Source organism: Engystomops pustulosus, chromosome 6, assembly GCF_040894005.1.
Source record: "Engystomops pustulosus chromosome 6, aEngPut4.maternal, whole genome shotgun sequence".
Lineage (NCBI taxonomy): Eukaryota > Metazoa > Chordata > Amphibia > Anura > Leptodactylidae > Engystomops > Engystomops pustulosus.
The window spans coordinates 11,750,837-11,769,318 of NC_092416.1; the positions used below are offsets into that span (position 1 = coordinate 11,750,837).

The following is an 18,482-nucleotide window of genomic DNA, read 5'->3' on the forward strand; positions in this document are numbered from 1 at the left end:
ACCTCATTTATTTCCGATTTCCAATATAATATATTGCCGTCTCCTCCGCGGCTGATCTGCTATTTGGAGGAAGATTACAGAACAATATCAATAATGTCATTTTCCTCCATTCACAGATTCGTCGTATTTACCGCTGGGACTTTCCATCACGCGGGGCGTCTGTGCGGATGTAGCTGAGCCGGGGTCGGTCAGACGCAGCAGGATTGAGTTTGTTATTTGATACGACATAGAAGTGGAATGAGACTTGCTGCATTGTGTTGGGGGGGGGGGGGCGCAGGACACACTCAGCTCTGCTACATCTGTGATGGGATCAGTGTGACGGAGCGTCGTCTATGGAGGAGAGGAGTTGCTGCAGTCACAAAATCCCTTCTGGAGAAATCAAAGCATCAGAAAACCCAAGAAGCCTCGCAACCCCAACACCTCGTCATTGGCTCCGCTACCTGCCATTGCATCGGCGGCTCCTGCCCAGCGCAGGTCAGGATTGGCTGGCGGAGGCTGCCACTCACCCTCCATCTGTCAGAAAGCCCATATGGTTTGCAGAAGGCGAGGGAAGTGTGTGTGTGTCTGTTTGGATGCGCGTGTTAAAGGGGGGTGAAAGGGGAACAGCAGAAGGAGGGGAAAAAAAGAGAGAGAGAGAAAAAATCGGAGAAGCCGAGAGCGAGAGGAAGGGGGGGGCCGCGACTCCCAATCCTGAATTCCTTCTGTGCTCCATCCATCCCCTGCATCAGCGCTCTCCTCCGCTCCATCCTCCGCTTTGCCATCGAGCGACTCTACTGGAAAATACAGGAGATCCGGGCGGGAGGGGGGAACCAGGGTTTCACGACAACGACGGAAAAATAAAAAAGCCGAAAAAACCAGAAGACGGACAGAGAGAGAGCGAGCGCCCGGAAGGACTAAAAAACATGAAGACGCCACTTCAGAGGGTGAACCTGGCCGGGGTGGTCCTCACCGTCATCCTGACACAAGGTACCCACCATCTATTCACCTTTACATCAGCCTCGAGCGGCCGGCGGCGGCCAAGGGGTTAACCCGGCTCCGTCTCTTGTGAATGAAATAGTTGGGAGAGAGGGACGTGACGCCGGGGCAGGAATCCGGAGCTGTTTATGGAATTCTTAGAAAGTTGGGAATGATGGGAGTGATAGTTGTGAGCGCTGAGCCCCCGGTGTTGGGGGGGTCCTGCTCCCTCACTTTTGGGATTTGCAGGTAGTTTCTTGTGCTGTGGAGGATTCCAGCAGTGGATTGAGAAGTACTACTACTCCCCCCCAGTCCTCTCCTGGTGGGGGTTGGAATCCGAGGTTAATAGATAGAAATGTATTAATGAAGCCATGAAGGGGGATGGGGAGGGGGGTCTCTACAATGACAATGACAGCCCCTCCGTGACATTCTCATTATCCAGGCTCCGGGCTATGCTGTGCAGTAATCACCGGGCGAGCGGGGGTTAAAGGGATGCATGGCCGGGGAAGGGGGGCTCCCCGGGGAGGGGGACATGCTGTGGGATCAATAAGGTGGATGATAAATAGGCAGAGGGTCCGCAGTGACCTCTGGGGAGCCCCCGGTCCAGGGATGAAGATGCTGAGGCTCATACAGCTGCATGCAGGGAGGCGCAGCCATGGCTGGAGGATGTATACGCCGTATACTGCCCATCTGCAAGTGCTGTGTGTGTGCAGGAGCCGATCATAGGGAGCCCTAAAGGGCAAGACCATAGGGCATTAGATGGCAGTATACGGCCTGCACAGGGCTGCCCTATAGCGCATGTACACGTATATACACCCACAGGCTGCGTATGGAGGAGAGTGGAGATGTGTGTGTCACTGCAGGAGTGTAATGGATGTGTGCAGCGTCTGTAGATGTGTGTAGTAGATGTTTGTGTAGGTGTGTGTATAGGTGTGTGTGTAGATGTGTGTGTAGATTTGTGTGTAGATGTGTGTTGATGTGTGTAGTAGATGTTTGTGTAGGTGTGTAGAAGATGTGTGTAGTAGATGTTTGTGTGGGTGTGTGTATAGGTGTGTGTGTAGATTTGTGTGTAGATGTGTGTTGATGTGTGTAGTAGATGTTTGTGTAGGTGTGTAGAAGATGTGTGTAGTAGATGTTTGTGTAGGTGTGTGTATAGGTGTGTGTGTAGATTTGTGTGTAGATGTGTGTTGATGTGTGTAGTAGATGTTTGTGTAGGTGTGTAGAAGATGTGTGTAGTAGATGTTTGTGTAGGTGTGTGTATAGGTGTGTGTAGTAGATGTGTGTGTAGATTTGTGTGTAGATGTGTGTTGATGTGTGTAGTAGATGTGTGTAGTAGATTTCTGTGTAGATGTGTATAGTAGAAGTGTATAGTAGATGTGTATGTAGATGTGTGTAGTAGATGTGTGTAGTAGATGTGTGTGTAGATGTGTGTGTAGATTTATGTGTAGATTTGTGTAGGTGTGTGTAGATGTGTGTTGATGTGTGTAGTAGATGTGTGTAGTAGATGTGTGTAGTAGATGTGTGTGTAGATGTGTGTAGTAGATGTGTGTGTAGATGTGTGTAGTAGATATGTGTAGATGTGTGTGTAGATTTATGTGTAGATTTGTGTAGGTGTGTAGTAGATGTGTGTAGTAGATGTGTATAGTAGAAGTGTGTAGTAGATGTGTATAGTAGATGTGTGTAGTAGATGTGTATAGTAGATGTGTGTGTAGATGTGTGTAGATGTGTGTGTAGGTGTGTGCAGTAGATGTGTGTATCTGTATGTATGGCCATATGTGCTGTATGTGACTGTCTATGTGTAACAGTGTATGTGACTTTTTCTGTGTGTGACTGTGCACAGTGCCCAGGTGTCCCAGGGTTTCTATGTGAGTGCAGTGTACGGAGGTGTGTACATTTCCTGTATGTAGCTGTGTGTATGTATCATGTATCATATCTGTATGTATATATGCAGAGTATACTGTAGGTGGGTGTGTATGCTATTTATAACTATGTACATGTGTGCAGCATTGGGTGTGTATATACAATATGTGTGCACACTGTATGTGTGTGTGTACAGCATCTGCATGTATATATGTGTGCAGTATCTGTATTATGTATGTATGAATGTGTACATATGTGTTCACGGTGTGTATCAGTCTGTGTATATGTGTGTCTACAGTGTACAGTATGTGTGTAGTGACTGTAGCTTACATGAGATGGGTCTGTGTATGAGTGTGTACTCTAAATATGTATGCAGTGTCTGTGTGTATATGATTGTGTATCATATGAGTATATGTATATGTACAGTGTATATATATATATATGCAGCACCTGTAGCACTCTCTATGGCTCAGTGTGTGTATATGTGTGTACAGTATATATATATATATATATATATATATATATATATATATATATACACTCTATAGGTCTCTGTGTGTATATAGGTGTGCAGTATATATATACACTCTGTGGGTCTGTGTGTGTATATGCTGTACGATATATATATATATATATATATATATATATATATATATACTCTCTGTGGTCTGTGTGTGTATATAGGTGTACAGTATATATATACACTCTGTGGTCTCTGTGTGTGTATATAGGTGTACAGGATATATATATATACACTCTGTGGCTCTGTGTGTATATAGGTGTACAGTATATATATACACTCTGTGGCTCTGTGTGTATATAGGTGTACAGTATATATATACACTCTGTGGCTCTGTGCGTATATAGGTGTACAGTATATATATACACTCTGTGGCTCTGTGTTTATATAGGTGTACAGTATATATATACACTCTGTGGCTCTGTGCGTATATAGGTGTACAGTATATATATACACTCTGTGGCTCTGTGTGTATATAGGTGTACAGTATATATATACACTCTGTGGGTCTGTGTGTATATAGGTGTACAGTATATATATACTCTCTGTGGCTCTGTGTGTGTATAGGTGTACAGTATATATATACTCTCTGTGGGTCTGTGTGTATATAGGTGTACAGTATATATATACTCTCTGTGGGTCTGTGTGTGTATATGTGTGTACAGTATATATATATATATACTCTCTGTGGCTCTGTGTGTATATATAGGTGTACAGTATATATATACACTCTGTGGCTCTGTAGGAGCTGGTGCTCAGTGCTCGGAATTTCAATGGCCTCATTGGAAGTTATTTTATGACTTTGGATCCTTCTGGTTAATTAAGATTTCCTGCCATTAACTCTTTCTGTCTCGGGGAGAAAGAAAAGTGATTTTTTGTGTGTTGATGGCTGGTGAGCGGCTTACACTTAACCCCTCGTGACCTGTATTAACCTTTTCAGTCCTGGACTGGCAGCTGAACTCCTTTGTGTGACTGGTGTCCCAGGAGCGGGACCGGCCGGTGACCCCCATTATACCGAGGGGACTGATACCCTGAGACCTTAACCATTTACAGCCTGGGAGAGATGATGCTGGGGTTCAAGGATTAACCCTTTGGTTTCTGCACATTTTTCACTCATCTCCACTTTTCTGCAGATTCTGTTGGTTTGCAGCTCATGTTACCTCCTGGGGTGAGGATATTGGTCGCTGATGCTCCTGACTACAATTAGAGAAACGTAGTCAGAGAATTTTAAGGGCTGAAAAAATTGTGTATGAAGCCGTGGATCCAGAAAAAAAGTCAATGATACATATTGTCACAATGTAAATGTAACAACAGACTGAAACAATGTAAATGTAACAACAGACTGAAACAATGTAACAACTCCTGGAATCCTCATCTACCCTTTCATTGCCAGGAGGTAGATGCTTCCTGACTCTTATATAGGAGCCTCTTATAATGCGGTACAATTTAACTCTTTGCCTGCCAGCGTCTTGTATTCATACCAAGAGCATCCTCTTCCTTGACAAATAAAGTAACCCTTTCAATACCATTGATGGATTTTGACTGACGCTAGTGAAGACTGTATTAAAGGATTTGCCACTAATTCTTAACTTTCCCAGGGTGAGTGTGATATGGGTGACCCTATCAAGGTCTTATACTTACCTTGCCAAAGTTTGGCAGTAGTGGTCAACCCTTTAAGACAGTCATCACTAGTATCAGTCAAAAGCAATCAGTGGTATTGAAAGGGTTACTTTACGCCTTTAACCACTGCCACAGCTTAGCTTGTACACTGCAATGAAAGGTGCAGTTTAACCCCATCCCTGCCATATTGCTTGTGTACAGTTTTAGTTTAACCCATTCAATACAAGAACATCCATTTGTGTACAATCCATTCCTTTGCAGCATATTTTTTTATAATGGAAGTGACTCGTCGTAACCCCTTCCTTTCCAAGAGCTCGTAACTCATCCTAACAAATGCTCTGAGACCTTCATACAGTATGTAACCCCTTCCATGCCAAAGCCTTATTATTGGGCTGTATTGTCGGCTGCTAACATAATAGCCAGAAGTTGGATTCATTCATTCTCTTTATCAGCGGAGCTTTCTAGGAATGTAATTATAGTCTATTTTGAACCTGGAATGTGAAAAGTGGCGCTTTTTGATCACTAGTCCACCATAGAGTCATAGTAATAATGGCCATGGGCGGCATAGAGAGACTAATCACTGAAGAGCCGAGGCCTACAAGTGCTGCAGCCTCATGGTAAAGATTGGTCAAGTCGCAAAAATCTATCACTTATCTATTGTATGTATTTATATATTTTATTATTGGGTTTATTCATTATTTTATTTATTATTTAATTTTTATTTATTTTATTGATTCATTATTTTATTTATTCGTTTATTTGTATTTATTTTTATTTTATTGATTCATTATTTTATTTATTCTTTTATTTTTATTTTTATTTATTTTATTGATTCATTATTTTATTTATTCTTTTATTTTTATTTATTTTTATTTTATTCATTATTTTATTTATTTATTATTTTATTCATTATTTTATTTATTTATTATTTTATTCATTATTTTATTTATTTATTATTTTATTCATTATTTATTTATTACTTTTTATTAATTTATTTTTATAGGGAACCCATCAGCAAGCAGGGGAGCTTCAGCTAATAAATCTGATTGATTTTATGATTTTTTTTTTTTTTTTTACTACATTTCTCTAGCGTGTAAATAGTGGCACATATACACACACACATTCAGTGTCACGGAATAAACATAGTAAATGCGGTAATAAATAATGGAAATTCTACGTTTGGATTTTCATGTGTTAATGAGACGCACGGCAGGAGGCACCCGGGTGCTAATGAGGTCTAGTCACAGCACGTCAGCAGCTCGCAAAGTTATTAAAAAAGTTATAAATATAGGCACAGGATGAGAATATCGGATCCGTCACCAGCAGCTTATTGACTGTTTCCACTGCTGAGAGTAAAACTAACCTGAAAAATAGGTGGGCATTGTAAACAATGGAGCAATGGGGTCTCCATATGCTGAAGACCCCACAAGTGAAGGAGCTCTAATTTAGCTTGTAATAATACAAGGTATAGGAATCTATAATCCGTCAACAGCAGCTTTTTGACTGTTTCCACTGACTTGAAAATTAGGTGAAAATGGTAATAAATGGAGCATATTAATAGCAATATAAGGGGTCTCTGTAAACCGAAGACCAGATAGATGGTAAAAATTGAGGTTCTGAGTTATGGAACTGTCAACAGAAGCTTCTTGACTGTTTCCACCACTTTGAGCAAATATAACTTAAAAATTGGTGAAATTGGTAAAGAATGAAACAAATGTATAGTAATGTATGATGTCTCTATGGGCTGAAGACCTTACAAGGGAAGGATCACTTATTTAGCTTGTAGTAATAGATGTAAACTAATCTAGAATCCATCAACAGCAGCTCACTGACTGTTTCCACTGCTGAAAGTAAAACTAAACTGAACAATAGTTGAAAATGGTAAAATTGTAGCAAATTAGTAGCAATGTATGAAGTGTCTGTATACTAAAGACCTTACATGTAAAGGAAAGGTGGTAAAAATAGAGGTTAATTCACTGCTGGATCCGTCAACAGCAGCTTTTTGACTGTTTCCGCTGCTGAAAGTAAAACTAACCTGAACAATAGTTGAAAATGGTAAAAAATTTGAGCAAATTAGTAGCAATGTATGAATGTCTGTATAGTAAAGACCTTACAAGTGAAGGATAGATGGGAAAAATAGAGGTAAATTGAGTGCTGGATCCGTCAACAGCAACTTTTTGACGGTTTCCACTGCTGAAAGTAAAACTAGCCAGAAAATCATTATAAAATGCTAATGACTCTTGAAGTATCTTTTGCCTAAGTCATATGGTCGTATGAATACTGAATCTTCAGCTTACTGATGGTTTCCACTGCCTAAAGCAAAACTTACCCGAAAATTTAGCAAATGAATATCATTGTATGGGTTCTCTATATACAAGAGACCAGATTAGATGGTAGAAATAGAGGTTTGCGAATCTTGAATCCGTCAGCAGCAGCTTTTTGACTGTTTCTGCTGCTGAGAGTAAAAATAACCTGAACAATAGTTGTAGATGGTAAATAATCTGAGCATAGTAGCAATGTATGAAGTGTCTGTATACCAAAGACCTTACAAGTGAAGGATAGATGTGAAAAATAGAGGTAAATAAGTGCCGGATCCGTCAACAGCAGCTTTCTGACTGTTTCCAGTGCTGAAAGTTAAACTAATCTGCATAATGTGTAATAAAATGGTAATTAGGGATGTTACTATCAATGTATAGGGTCTGCGTATACAGTACGGGGGTCTCATGGCTTATGATATTGCTGGACCTGCTTATGCCAGTTAAAGGGAATGTGTCTATGATTACAATAATAAATATAATAGGGAATGTGTGGACCAGTATCCCTTTCCTCTCCATGTTTGGGGTAATATATAGCGCATGTTAGTGCCCCACCTTAAAGGGGTTGTATCAGGATGTAAATGAAACATGTCTGCTTTCTCCTGCTGTGTATGGATATGACCTATACACTACAATTCAACTGACTTGCAATACCATATGCAGCCTGTTGGCAGAGATGGCGATATTTTGTCAGGAAATCAGTCATGTTTTTCCCTTGCCCCTCTATGGGTATTCCAATGATAAGGACTGGGCTCACCATAGACTCTTTGCTTACTTTTGGGGATGTGCTGCCCTCTCTATTCACTTCAATGGAAATTTTGGGAATGGTTCACTCCATCTGCATGAAAGCGGTCAGGGAACCCCCCCCCCCCATTCTCACAACCGACCCCAGTCCTAAATATCAGCATCTTGCAAAGTTAACACTTAATACATTTAGGCCCAGGATGATCAGGATAGACGAAGGCACAGCATGAGAACATCAGATCCGTCAACAGCAACTCAATGACTGTTTCCTCTGCTGAGCGTAAAACTTACCTGAAAAATACTAAAAAAAATGGAGCAAATAATAGCAATGCATGGGGTCTGCGTATGCTCAAGGGGTCAGAACACACTCAGCTCTGCTACATATCACATCACAGATGGGTCAATTTGAACATCTGCAGGAGTCAGAGTTCCTAAATCCAATGCCCTCTTCTCATTGGCTGCGGTTCACAGCAGGCAGAAGGGGCGACCCTTGGCCCAGGGGCTTACGTTTTATCAGGCGTGCCTCATCCAGTAATGTGCCCGCTGTGGAGAACACAATCAGCTCTGCTACATATCACATCACAGATGGGTCACATCTGCAGGAGTCAGAGTTCCCCAATCCGATGGCCTCTTCTCATTGGCTGCGGTTCACACCAGGCAGAAGGGGCGGCCCTCCTGTGTGTCTACACTTGGCCCAGAGGCTTACACTTTATCAAGTGTTGCCTTATCCAGTAACCTGCCCGCGGTGGAGAACACACTCAGCTCTGCTACATATCACATCCGAGAAAAGAGGCACATCTGCAGGAGTCAGAGTTCCCGAATCCGATGGCCTCTTCTCATTGGCTGTGGTTCACACCAGGCAGAAGGGGCGGCCCTCCTGTGTGTCTACACTTGGCCCAGAGGCTTACACTTTATCAAGTGTTGCCTTATCCAGTAACCTGCCCGCGGTGGAGAACACACTCAGCTCTGCTACATATCACATCCGAGAAAAGAGGCACATCTGCAGGAGTCAGAGTTCCCGAATCCGATGGCCTCTTCTCATTGGCTGTGGTTCATACCAGGCAGAAGGGACGACCCTTGGCCCAGGGGCTTACGCTTTATCAAGCGTTGCCTCATCTAGTAATGTGTCCGCAGTGGAGAACACACTCAGCTCTGCTACATATCACATCCGAGATGAGGCACATCTGCAGGAGTCAGAGTTCCTAAATCCGATGGCCTCTTCTCATTGGCTGCGGTTCACGCCAAGCAGAAGGGGCGACCCTTGGCCCAGGGGCTTACGTTTTATCAGGCGTGCCTCATCCAGTAATGTGCCCGGGGTGGAGAACAAGCGCGCCGGCTCTCTTCGGGGACGGTGGGATAATTAGTGAGAGTTGATGGGTCTTTGCGCCACCTGCCCCCCCCTTCCGCGCCCGTCACTGGCACGGCGCTCGCTGACTTCAGCCTTTCTGCGCTTGCCAGTTCCTCTTAGTCGCGGTTCTATCAGCAGAATGCAATAAACACGACAGGTTGTCGGGGGGAGATATGTGAGTCAGCCCGGTGTTATACGCAGGACGCACGCGGGGGGAGGGCGTAAATCGTGAGACAATGACACCCAAGGGAAGGCGCGGCGCGGGATATATTCATCCGGTCACTCCACAAACCCGGAGAGAGCACGGATTGAATGGAGATATATACGTTCCGGAGATGTCTCCCCCCCCCCCTGCCGTATATAAGCTCCTCCGGAACAGTTACAATTTATACGTCAAGTATATTGTGTGCAGAAATATGGCGCCACTCCGGGGGGTTCAGGGGTCGTCTGTAACACGATGTTAAACCGGATCTAGGTGTAGTAATGCTAAATCTGGTGCTGGGCCTGTAATAGCAAAGAAAATTTGTGATTTTCTATCATTTTTAGAATCTTCTGAACAGAACTATGTGCTTCAGAGCTGCTATTCCCTCCGAACATATAAGAAAGAATGAGATAAGAATGAACCATCTGCCCTCTAGTCACTCGGATACAATTATGTAAGGACTTTTCCATGTGTTAGTTTATTACATGATGTTGTTTAGAGCAGAATTATGTCCTTCAGAGCTGCGATTTCCTCAGTACATGGAGATAAGATAGAACCAATTGTCCTCTAGTCTTTTACTTGGATACAATTATGTAAGGGCTTTTCCTTACGCTAAATCTGCTGCTGGGCCTGTAAACGCAAAGAAGATGTGTGATTTTCAATCATTTTTAGAATTTTCTGAAAAATTAGAGCAGAACTATGTGCTTCAGAGCTGCTATTCCCTCCAAACATGTAAGAAAGAAAGAGATTAGAAAGAACCATCTGCCCTCTAGTCAAGCGATTACAATTATGTGTGGACTTTTCCATGTGTTAGTTTATCACATGATGTTCTTTAGAGCAGAAGTATGTCCTTCAGAGCTGCTCTTCCCTCAGTACATAGAGATAAGAACCAATTGTCCTCTAGTCTTTTACTCTGATACAATTATGTAAGGGCTTTTCCTTACACTAAATCTGGTGCTGGGCCTGTAAACGTAAAGAAAACGTGTGATTTTCAATCATTTTTAGAATTTTCAGAAAAAATTAGAGCAGAACTATGAGCTTCAGAGCTGCTATTCCCTCCAAACATATAAGAAAGAAAGAGATTAGAAAGAACCACCTGCCCTCTAGTCACTCTGATACAATTATGTGTGGACTTTTCCATGTGTTAGTTTATTACATGATGTTGTTTAGAGCAGAAGTATGTCCTTCAGAGCTGATATTCCCTCAGGACATAGAGATAGGATAGAACCAATTGTCCTTTTACTGTAATACAATTATGTAAGAACTTTTCAATGTGTTCCATGTGTTTATTACATCATGTTGTTAAGAGCAGAAGTATGAGCATCAGAGCCGCCTTTCCTCCTATAAGCAGAGAAAGAAAGTTCTACCGATATCAATCACTAGTCTCCTGGTCACTCATCCTGATGTAAGAATACACTGACTCTTCCCTGCTCTTAGTTTGTGTCGTCTGTTAAGTGACATTGTTTAGAGCAGAATTTTGTGCTCCAGAGCTGCATTTCTTTCTGTAAGAATGATAGGAAAAACTATAATCATGCATATGTCTTCTAGTCAGTCTGATCTCATTATACATGGACCCTTCTCCTAGTTTTGTATTGTTTGTTAAGATTATATTTTTTAAGGGCAGAAGTATGTGCTCCAGAGCTGCTTTTCTTTATGAAAGAAGGGAAATAAACAGGTTCAAAGATCAGTCTTTAGTCTTCTGGTAACTGGTCCTGATGCAAGTATACACTGACACTTCCCTGCTCTTAGTTTGTGTTGTCTATTTGATGATATTATTTGTAGCAGAAGTATGTGCTTCAGAGCTGCTTTTCTTTCCGTAAGTAAAGAAAATAAGTGTAGCCAAGGTCAACACGTGTCATCTATTCAGGCTGATATAACTATATATTGATCCTTATGTTAGTTTTGTATTGTTAACCCGGTGATATCGTTAACAGCAGAAGTATGTGCTCCAGAGCAGCTTTTCCTGCATTAAGTGGTAAAAGGATGCGCTGCTAGCATAAAGTCAGCAATTTATCTACTGGACTTATGTGCTGATCCCAGTTTACATGAACCTGAGCCTCAACTCATTCCCTCTACTAAAAGTATATAAGGAACTTGGTTTGTGTTGTTTTATGGGTGACAAAGCAGAAGTATGTGCTTCAGAGCTGCTTTTCCCTCTCTAAAGAAAGGATGTATAACTATGGTAAACCATTTGTCTTGTGGTCCATGACAATGATACAAGTGTCCACAGGCCTCTCTCTTCTGTTAGTTTTTACTGTTTGTTGGATGATATTTTTCAGAGCAGAAGTATGTGCTCCAGAGCTGCTTTTCCTTCTCTAAAGAGAGAAAGCATGTATAACTATGGTCAATCATTTGTACAAGTGCAATCATTTGTACATTTGTACAAGTGTCCACAGGCACTGCTTTTTTTGTTAGTTTTTACTGTTTGTTGGATGATGTTGATGTTTCAGTCAGAGCAGAAGTATGTGCTCCAGAGCTGCTTTTCTTGCTGTAAGAAGTAAAAAGAACTTCAACCACGGTCAATGATTTTTCTTCTTCTCACTTCTCCTTATACAAGTACATGGACCTTTCCATTCTCTTAATATATGACATTCTCTAGAGCAGAACTTTGTGCTTCAGAGCTGCCATTCCTGCTGTGTGTACAACCATCAGACAACTACAGTCAATTTCTCGTCTTCTGGTCACTCACCCTGATGGAGATTCCCTGTAACCTGTTTAATGTCAGGGCTATAACAGCCTCAAACCTTTCTCACAGATACAACTTCCCATTATTTGGCCTATAGGGGGCGCTGTGTTACTGGATGTGATACTGGATGTAAAATTCTGTAGTGATTCTAGGTCAGGGATTGTTCCTCCCTCTCCCTATAGTCAGACCGCCAGGGCTGTAGTGGCTGATAACAGAGAACAATGGCCTGCATTCAGCTGCTCAGCAGACACTATCCCTTTAAGGGCTCCGGGGGGAGATCTGTGCTCCCTGGGTGCGGGTTTCGGGGATTTAATGGTGATTCTACATCTCACTACTTTTATGGAGCCGTCGTTTTAAATTGAGTAAGAAAAATGACTCCGGGTCAATAGAAATATCCGAGCGATGGGAATAATCTGCAAGAGAAATGAAGACAAAAAACGTAAATGTGGCCGATTCTTACAGGATAGGGACGCGATGTGAGGGCTCTAGGGGAACTATATGGCGGTATAGTATACAGTATACACACAGACAAGTGGGAGGAGCCTATAGGTGGCGCTCTCCTCTGATCCTCAGAACTATAAGTATGTATCATCCAACAATAATGGAATTACATTCCACTACTGTAGCGTCTCCACCCTCAGTATCCTCACACTGCTGTGCACTTAGCTCTCTGCATTGAACTGCTCCACAGCCTCTCCCCTTTGCTAGACGTCTGACTACTGAGGAATACATCATCACTCAGAACAGAGGAGGGGGCTGTGGTACTACTCAAAACAGAGAGCACAGAGCATAGCAGTGTGATACAATGTGAACAGTGCACTTGGGAAAGCTACAATCCTGGAATATAAATTCATTATTCACAGTCCTGTTGTTACTAACAATATACACGGTAGTATGATGACACAGCTCTCCAAGGACAATACCTAGCACTGGCGGCAGAGAGCACAGAGCACAGCAGTGTGAGGCCGCACCCCCAGTGCACTTTGTGAAATCTAAATAGATATTTCACAGTCCTGCTGCTCCTAAAAACATACACAAAGGTCTGATTATACATCTCTCCCGAGAAATGCTTAACACTGTCAAGAGTTTAAGCACAGGTCACAGCAGTGTGAGGACGTTGACCCCAAGTTCTTTTGCAAAAACTCCAATCCTGGAATATACATTCACTACAAGGGCTTGAGAAGAACAGATGGGATAACAAGGAAAGCCATAAAAGTTACATACAGACTAGTGACAATACCCCATTCATTATAATCTTCCTTCCTCTCGCAACATAATAACATATGACATCACCCTATAAAGGGGCCGGAGACCACATCACACAGGAGGCAGAGGTAACAACACTGAGGTGCACCTTATGCCCAAATAATAATCTACACATTCATGTAATACACTGTCCAAATAATCGTGCACTATAGAGAGTATAAATAATACCACCACACAGTGCAAGAAATGACACCGCAGGCTACACTACACTGCACACTAACCACAGAAACATCTACATAACAGTCTCTATAGGAAGTATAACATATACTATAGACATCCAAAATAATATAATGCTCCAATTGTGTCAAGAAAGTTTCTATTTGATAAAAGTCCAGGAAATGGTGCTCTGTAGCGCATAGAAATAATACTACCATACAGTGGCCCTGAAAGAGTCCTATGTAACCACAAAACCAAAAAAATGCTCTACAGGTCTAATAACAAGCAATATTACAGCCATTATACAGTGCTCATAAATTATACCGCCATACATTGCATCAGTAACCATATAGGTCTTATTATATATAACACCACCATACTGTGCTCTGATAACAGTGCTCTATGGGGATTATATATAATACCACCATACTGTGCTCTGATAACAGTGCTCTATGGGGATTATATATAATACCACCATACTGTGCTCTGATAACAGTGCTCTATGGGGATTATATATAATACCACCATACTGTGCTCTGATAACAGTGCTCTATGGGGATTATATATAATACCACCATACTGTGCTCTGATAACAGTGCTCTATGGGGATTATATATAATACCACCATACTGTGCTCTGATAACACTGCTCTATGGGGATTATATATAATACCACCATACTGTGCTCTGATAACAGTGCTCTATGGGGATTATATATAACACCACCATACTGTGCTCTGATAACAGTGCTCTATGGGGATTATATATAACACCACCATACTGTGCTCTGATAACAGTGCTCTATGGGGATTATATATAACACCACCATACTGTACTCTGATAACAGTGCTCTATAGGGACTATATATAACACCACCATACTGTGCTCTGATAACAGTGCTCTATGGGGATTATATATAACACCACCATACTGTGCTCTGATAACAGTGCTCTATGGGGATTATATATAACACCACCATACTGTGCTCCGATAACAGTGCTCTATGGGGATTATATATAACACCACCATACTGTGCTCTGATAACAGTGCTCTATGGGGATTATATATAACACCACCATACTGTGCTCCGATAACAGTGCTCTATAGGGATTATATATAACACCACCATACTGTGCTCCGATAACAGTGCTCTATGGGGATTATATATAACACCACCATACTGTGCTCTGATAACAGTGCTCTATGGGGTTTATATATAATACCACCATACTGTGCTCTGATAACAGTGCTCTATGGGGATTATATATAACACCACCATACTGTGCTCTGATAACAGTGCTCTATGGGGATTATATATAACACCACCATACTGTGCTCTGATAACAGTGCTCTATGGGGATTATATATAACACCACCATACTGTGCTCCGATAACAGTGCTCTATAGGGATTATATATAACACCACCATACTGTGCTCTGATAACAGTGCTCTATGGGGATTATATATAACACCACCATACTGTGCTCTGATAACACTGCTCTATGGGGATTATATATAACACCACCATACTGTGCTCTGATAACACTGCTCTATAGGGATTATATATAACACCACCATACTGTGCTCTGATAACACTGCTCTATGGGGATTATATATAACACCACCATACTGTGCTCTGATAACAGTGCTCTATGGGGATTATATATAACACCACCATACTGTGCTCTGATAACAGTGCTCTATGGGGATTATATATAACACCACCATACTGTGCTCTGATAACAGTGCTCTATGGGGATTATATATAACACCACCATACTGTGCTCCGATAACAGTGCTCTATAGGGATTATATATAACACCACCATACTGTGCTCTGATAACAGTGCTCTATGGGGATTATATATAACACCACCATACTGTGCTCTGATAACAGTGCTCTATGGGGATTATATATAACACCACCATACTGTGCTCTGATAACAGTGCTCTATAGGGATTATATATAACACCACCATACTGTGCTCTGATAACAGTGCTCTATAGGGATTATATATAATACCACCATACTGTGCTCTGATAACACTGCTCTATGGGGATTATATATAACACCACCATACTGTGCTCTGATAACACTGCTCTATGGGGATTATATATAACACCACCATACTGTGCTCTGATAACAGTGCTCTATAGGGATTATATATAACACCACCATACTGTGCTCTGATAACAGTGCTCTATGGGGATTATATATAATACCACCATACTGTGCTCTGATAACACTGCTCTATGGGGATTATATATAACACCACCATACTGTGCTCTGATAACACTGCTCTATGGGGATTATATATAACACCACCATACTGTGCTCTGATAACAGTGCTCTATGGGGATTATATATAACACCACCATACTGTGCTCCGATAACAGTGCTCTATAGGGATTATATATAACACCACCATACTGTGCTCTGATAACAGTGCTCTATGGGGATTATATATAACACCACCATACTGTGCTCTGATAACACTGCTCTATGGGGATTATATATAACACCACCATACTGTGCTCTGATAACAGTGCTCTATGGGGATTATATATAACACCACCATACTGTGCTCCGATAACAGTGCTCTATAGGGATTATATATAACACCACCATACTGTGCTCTGATAACAGTGCTCTATGGGGATTATATATAACACCACCATACTGTGCTCTGATAACACTGCTCTATGGGGATTATATATAACACCACCATACTGTGCTCTGATAACAGTGCTCTATGGGGATTATATATAACACCACCATACTGTGCTCCGATAACAGTGCTCTATAGGGATTATATATAACACCACCATACTGTGCTCTGATAACAGTGCTCTATGGGGATTATATATAACACCACCATACTGTGCTCTGATAACAGTGCTCTATGGGGATTATATATAATACCACCATACTGTGCTCCGATAACAGTGCTCTATAGGGATTATATATAACACCACCATACTGTGCTCTGATAACAGTGCTCTATGGGGTTTATATATAATACCACCATACTGTGCTCTGATAACAGTGCTCTATGGGGATTATATATAACACCACCATACTGTGCTCTGATAACAGTGCTCTATGGGGTTTATATATAATACCACCATACTGTGCTCTGATAACAGTGCTCTATAGGGATTATATATAATACCACCATACTGTGCTCCGATAACAGTGCTCTATGGGGATTATATATAACACCACCATACTGTGCTCTGATAACAGTGCTCTATGGGGATTATATATAATACCACCATACTGTGCTCTGATAACACTGCTCTATGGGGATTATATATAACACCACCATACTGTGCTCTGATAACACTGCTCTATGGGGATTATATATAACACCACCATACTGTGCTCTGATAACACTGCTCTATGGGGATTATATATAACACCACCATACTGTGCTCTGATAACAGTGCTCTATGGGGATTATATATAATACCACCATACTGTGTTCCCATAACAGTGCTCTATAGGGATTATATATAATACCACCATACTGTGCTCCGATAACAGTGCTCTATGGGGATTATATATAACACCACCATACTGTGCTCTGATAACAGTGCTCTATAGGGATTATATATAACACCACCATACTGTGCTCTGATAACAGTGCTCTATGGGGATTATATATAACACCACCATACTGTGCTCTGATAACAGTGCTCTATAGGGATTATATATAACACCACCATACTGTGCTCTGATAACAGTGCTCTATGGGGATTATATATAACACCACCATACTGTGCTCTGATAACAGTGCTCTATGGGGATTATATATAACACCACCATACTGTACTCTGATAACAGTGCTCTATGGGGCTTATATATAATACCACCATACTGTGCTCTGATAACAGTGCTCTATGGGGATTATATATAATACCACCATACTGTGCTCTGATAACAGTGCTCTATGGGGATTATATATAACACCACCATACTGTGCTCTGATAACAGTGCTCTATGGGGATTATATATAACACCACCATACTGTGCTCTGATAACAGTGCTCTATGGGGATTATATATAATACCACCATACTGTGCTCCCATAACAGTGCTCTTTGGGGATTATATATAACACCACCATACTGTGCTCTGATAACAGTGCTCTATGGGGATTATATATAATACCACCATACTGCGCTCTGATAACAGTTCTCTATGGGGATTATATATAACACCACCATACTGTGCTCTGATAACACTGCTCTATGGGGATTATATATAACACCACCATAATGTACTCTGATAACAGTGCTCTATGGGGATTATATATAACACCACCATACTGTGCTCTGATAACAGTGCTCTATGGGGATTATATATAACACCACCATACTGTGCTCTGATAACACTGCTCTATGGGGATTATATATAACACCACCATACTGTGCTCTGATAACAGTGCTCTATGGGGATTATATATAATACCACCATACTGTGCTCTGATAACAGTGCTCTATGGGGATTATATATAACACCACCATACTGTACTCTGATAACAGTGCTCTATAGGGATTATATATAATACCACCATACTGTGCTCTGATAACAGTGCTCTATGGGGATTATATATAACACCACCATACTGTGCTCTGATAACACTGCTCTATAGGGATTATATATAACACCACCATACTGTGCTCCCATAACAGTGCTCTATGGGGATTATATATAACACCACCATACTGTGCTCTGATAACAGTGCTCTATGGGGATTATATATAACACCACCATACTGTGCTCTGATAACAGTGCTCTATGGGGATT

General features: G+C 41.5%; 1 protein-coding gene across 1 annotated transcript in view; it reads left to right on the forward strand.

The window, feature by feature from the left end:
• Positions 1–317: 317 nt before the first annotated feature.
• The window catches only part of IGLON5 (IgLON family member 5), a 384,710-nt gene continuing 366,545 nt past the window's right edge, over positions 318–18,482 (forward strand). Inside the window, exon 1 of the mRNA XM_072154976.1 lies at positions 318–966. Coding sequence (XP_072011077.1) covers positions 333–966 — 634 coding nt within the window. The 5' untranslated portion in view covers positions 318–332. The remainder of the gene's footprint in view (positions 967–18,482) is intronic.